Raw genomic sequence first — 4866 nt, forward strand, 5'->3', positions numbered from 1 at the left:
GAATGAGGCTTTTCAGTCCCCTCGGTTACCAGGAATGGCATGAGCCAAGCTCCAGTGACATCTCTTTGGGGTGTGTGGGCACTGCACCTTAAACCAGCATCACTGCTGTGAGGAAAAGAGAGAAAAAAAGAATGAGGCTTCTCTGTATTTATTGTCTGTGTTTCCTGTCTGCTTCTGAACTGGCGAGCTCTGGGGACAGCCATGCCTGAGCGCAGACCGGGCGCAGCATCAGCTCTCCTTGGTCCCTGGAGGAAGGGCGGGCTGTGTGGCTGGGGTTGGTTCAAGGACATCGCTCATGTCAGAGACTTGTGCTCCTGCCCTGTGCGGGAGGAATGTCACTCCTCAAAACTCGCCTTGTTTTTCTCAGAGGGCACAGGCTGCGTCTTGTACGCGACTCACATGTGCAACGCTTGGCTCGTACGCAGCTCGAATGAGGGGAAAACCCAAGCGGTGCCGTTTGTCTCCGGCTGGTCAGTCTCGTTCGCTCACTGCTGCGGTGTGGGGTCGGTGCGTTCAGTCTTGTTTTCCATGGTGCAAATGTCTGTACTAGTGCGCCGAAACTCGAGCATTAAATTCTGCGTGTTCTGGAACTGAAGAACCCCCCAGGCCCCCCATCCCTGGGCAGAAACGCTTCATTCTGCCGTCCAAGGTGGTGTCCGGCCACACTAATGGTGGTGCTGACCTTTGCTGTTCTGCTTTGATTCCTCCGCGCTGGAAGCACCTGTGGGTAGCCCTGTGGTGGTGGTGGTTAATGATACTGCTCTGAGCACTCAGAATGTAAGGGAGGACTCCACTGTTCCAAGAATGAGGGAATGAGAAGAATTTTGACCCTTTTTAAATGCCGGACTAATACTCTTACAGAGTGGTAATTCCGCTGATCTTTAGCGGCCTGTTACCAAACATTGAGACCTTCTTCACTTTGGCTTGATGGACTCGGGAGAGTTACGTGGTGGAGGAGCAGCTTTAGGCTCCTCTGTCTCCCTTGACGATCTTGTTTCAGGCTCTGCTCCAGAAGAGAGATCCTCATCTCGGTGACTGCTCTGCCTCGCTGCAGCCCCCCGTGACAGGGAGAGGAGAGCTGTTAGAGCTGTCGGTTATTTCAGTCCTTTGCCACGTCAGTGCACCGTTTTCCCTAAAAGTCGGGGAAATTCCGTATGTCAGTGCTGTAACTCGGGGTCACCAGCTGAACACACGCAGTGGGTATCCCTGGGGTACCCAGGGATGTTTCTATTCCTGCTCCCTGCAGAAAGGGAGCCTCAGGATACTTGCGGAATTATTTCTTTAGTGCATAGATCTGACCCTGGAATAAAAAGAGTGTTGTACAGGGCCAGGGAGAAACCTTACCTATAAACTTGAGCGTAAGGGATGCTTCCCCACAGACTGACATGCAGATCTTGGGAGCCTGGAGGAGGGGACAGAAGTGGCAGCTGCCCCTCGCCAGTGGCCATCTGGCACAGGCAGATGTTGGGAATGCTGCCTCTCCTTTTGCACGAGGGGTTGTGGGTGCTTTGTGTGTTGATTCAAGCAAACCATCTGTCTGTGGCTTTTCAGGCCCCTCTCATGGCATGAGGGCAGCCGAGTCACCACAGAGAAGGGCTCCAAGCAAAACAGCGCTGTCGTTGTTACACGAGAGTTGTCCTTTACCCTCGTGCTGGTCCCAGCTCCTGGAGCGACCCTTTCTGTAACGCAGAACAAAGCTGCGTTGCCTTTTCACATGGAACTGTCCCTTGAGTGCTTCAGTCTCACTGGTCTCTGATCTCAGACCTGCCGAAGCGTCCGCCAGCAGTGGTCTACATGAATTCTCTGTGGCCCTCAGAGTTCTGCAGCGTGCGCCTCTGAAACGTTCCTCTGCAAAGCCTGAGCTGTGGCTGCTCTCGGGGAATGCGCTGACCGTGTCTCCTTAGCTCTGTCCTGACCTTCACGCAGAGGGGTTTGGGTAGGTTTGGTTTGATGGCTCATTCAGTAGCTCAGACCTCTTCTAATGTACAAGATTAATACCTCTGAGAGAAGCTGTTGAAGCCACGGCCTCGTTAGGTGTTAGCTGGAGTAAAACGCAGGCATAATGCTGCCATAGCTCCTTCTGGGGCTGTCTCTTAGCTTTCTGCCGACAGAAACAAGCTGAAGGAACCTGAGAAGGTGGGAAGGAAGAGGTGCCTGAGATCAGTTGCTGTGGGATGGTGTCTGGTAGCCAGGTCTTCCTCCTTCAGCGTCAGAAAAATAGAACATGGCAGTGTAGGTAGTGCTCCTCTAGTGTCAGTAAATCTCAGGAAACCCATTGTGTTTTTCTGTCGCTGTGCCCGTTCTTGTTGGTTTTGAATTATCAGGGCCCTTCCTTTCTTGCTGTGTTGCCCAGCAGCTCTGAGTGAAACCAGCTCCTGACCGAAGGGTGGAACGAGCTCCTGCCAAAGCATCACTTCTTTTTTCCCCTCCCAGAGTAATTCACAACTCCTGTCGCCGGCGTTAGCAAAGAAGAAAATTCTGATCCAGTGGCTTGTGCTGTCTGTGTGACAAGTGGGTTGTTGGTTTGCACTGGTGTAGTGTTCACATCGGTAAATGCCTTTTCCCCGCTGTGTTTCGGTGAGGACTGGGTCGTGCAGAGGCATTTGCGTGGTTGACAACTGGTTGTGCTCTGCTTCACCTGCATCCTCCAAACCTCACAGTAATACCTGGTAAATACGTAACCAGCCTCCTGGGATGATCCACCACCGTAGACGTACGGTTCCTCTAATCCGGGATTAGTGTCTGAGGCCAAAGCGCTGCTGACAGCACAGGCTTCAGGAGAGACAGGCGGTATCTTTGCAGAGTGACTTCCATAATGTCCCGTACCTACCGGGTCTTTACTCAGCGGTGTGATGTACCTCCGCGAAGAGTTTCCCAATAAACACCCGTTTGGATGCCTAACAAACGACTGCAGTGTCTTTAATTGGGCAAAGTGACTGAGAGCGGGTTAAGTGTGCGGGCTTGATCGTCAAACGGTGCCTTGCGGGCTGCGAGTGGGTGCGATGGTGTCATTTTGTCACACCGGGGGTGGTTGGTTAGTACCTCGCTTGTCCATCGGTCAGCGGATACCAACCACCCTCCTTTACCCTCCTGGCTCTTCCTGCGATTCATACTGCTTAGTTTTCATGTGCCTTTTTCCTATCCTCTCGCTCACACGAGTCCCATGACACACTCGTAAGCTGCCAGTAGTTCTCCGAAGGTAAGAGATCTTCTGTTCTGTCTGTGTGAGTCGTAAGGCAAAACCAACCCCACCTCGGGCGCCTGTAGCTGGAGAAGAGCAGGACAGCAAAAGCCTCTCCCTGGCTCACAGGCTGACCTTCTCCTCCTCCTCCTCTCGCAGGCTGACCTTCATCCTTCACAACGTGTATGTTAGTTTAGCAGATTTTAGGGCAGCCCCATGTATTTTACTCGCCCGAGTGTAATTCCACGTGCCCGTGGGATGGCCCACAGACACAGGCTATGCCAAGCTGTGGAGCTGCTTGTAGGGCGGTCAGTAAATGAAATGACCAAACGTGTCTGTCTGCTGGAGCTTCACTGCCAGCAGCAGTGCGACAAAGGGAGAACCTCTCTGATGGCGGTCGTCGTCGGGGGTGGCAGAGGAAACCTTGTGGGATGGTACTGAGAGCGCTGGGTATGCCCATTCGTGTGTCAAACATCTTCCATCTCTTTCTGGAAACCGGTACTTGTGGTGTCCCTGAGCTGTGAGGCAGCGCTGACTTGTGTGTCAGTGTGTGTGTCATCAACACCTTCCCTGGCATTTTTATTTTCCTTGGTTTGCCCTCCCTCTCCCTCCCATTTTCCATGCGTGATGGTGGTTTGAGCTGGAACAGCATGACATTCCTCGTGTAATAAATACCGTCCATTCGTACTTCTGACTGAGGGGACGGAGCTCGGCGAGTAACGCTCTTCTCTTCCATTTTTAGGTCTGCAGAGGGATCCAGCCCTGTTCCCCGTGGTAGCTCTTGAACTCTCTAAAGGACCTGCTGGCAGTGATGGACTCGCTTTGTACAAGGGTCAGGCTGAGATACTGGGGGTGAAATCGCAGCAGAACTCGGAGCCAGACTACTTAATGAGAGACGGTCCTTCGAGCAACAGCTCCTTCTACAGCAGCGAAGGAGAGGGGACAGACCACGAGGGAGACATTCTGGATTGCAGCGGGTCCAGGCCTTTGCTGATGGATTCGGAGGAGGAGGAGGAAAGCTACAAGTTGTGCACAGGGTTCCCGCAGTCTGCGCCCAAGGCAAGACTTGAGGCCTCCAAAGAAGATCTCCACTCCCAGTCTTCCCAGACTAGAGCGGGGGAGACGCTGTTCCCTGCCTTCCAGTCGCACACCGGGGAGGTTTTTATCGAACCAGATGTTTTTGCCACAGCTCCTTTCCGAAGCTCGAGAAAAGTGCCTGATGAGGTGGATGTCTTTACCAAAGCTCCTTTTATCTCCAAGGGCAACATGGCTCTTAGACATCCAGAGGAGGCAGATGTATTTCTGAGAGCCCCTTTCACTAAGAAGAAAAGCACGGAAGAGTTGACTTCCCACGGTGTGTCTAAGGTGCCGTTCGCACCACCCGTTTTCCTAAGTCAGGGAGGCAGTGTCCCACACCGAGCTAACCCCGTGTTCCCGAGCCTGGATTCAGCCACACGTGGGTCCGTGGCCTCAGCGAGACCTCAGTATCCCTCTGCCAGCTTCACTCAGCCAGGCAACCTTCATCCCTCCTCCGTACGAGCCGTGGAGACCTCGGAAAACATCCCTTCTCCAGGTGTGCCGCAGGAGCAGGGCGGCATCGCCAGCGAGAGAAACCAAGGGGGCCATGCGCTGGCCCCGGAAGCCGCGCTGGGCCCCGTGGCTAACAAGCCTTTCCGTCCACAATC

The 4866-nt window shown here is 53.7% G+C and overlaps 1 protein-coding gene across 1 annotated transcript in view; it reads left to right on the top strand.

Annotated features, from left to right (window-relative positions):
* The window catches only part of AAK1 (AP2 associated kinase 1), a 47127-nt gene that overhangs the window by 41882 nt on the left and 379 nt on the right, over positions 1–4866 (top strand). The window contains exon 20 of the mRNA XM_010135983.1: positions 3924–4807. Within this exon, the coding sequence (XP_010134285.1) occupies positions 3924–4807 (884 nt within the window). The remainder of the gene's footprint in view (positions 1–3923; positions 4808–4866) is intronic.

This window comes from Buceros rhinoceros, unplaced genomic scaffold (genome assembly GCF_000710305.1).
Source record: "Buceros rhinoceros silvestris isolate BGI_N320 unplaced genomic scaffold, ASM71030v1 scaffold16585, whole genome shotgun sequence".
Classification (NCBI taxonomy): Eukaryota; Metazoa; Chordata; class Aves; order Bucerotiformes; family Bucerotidae; genus Buceros; species Buceros rhinoceros.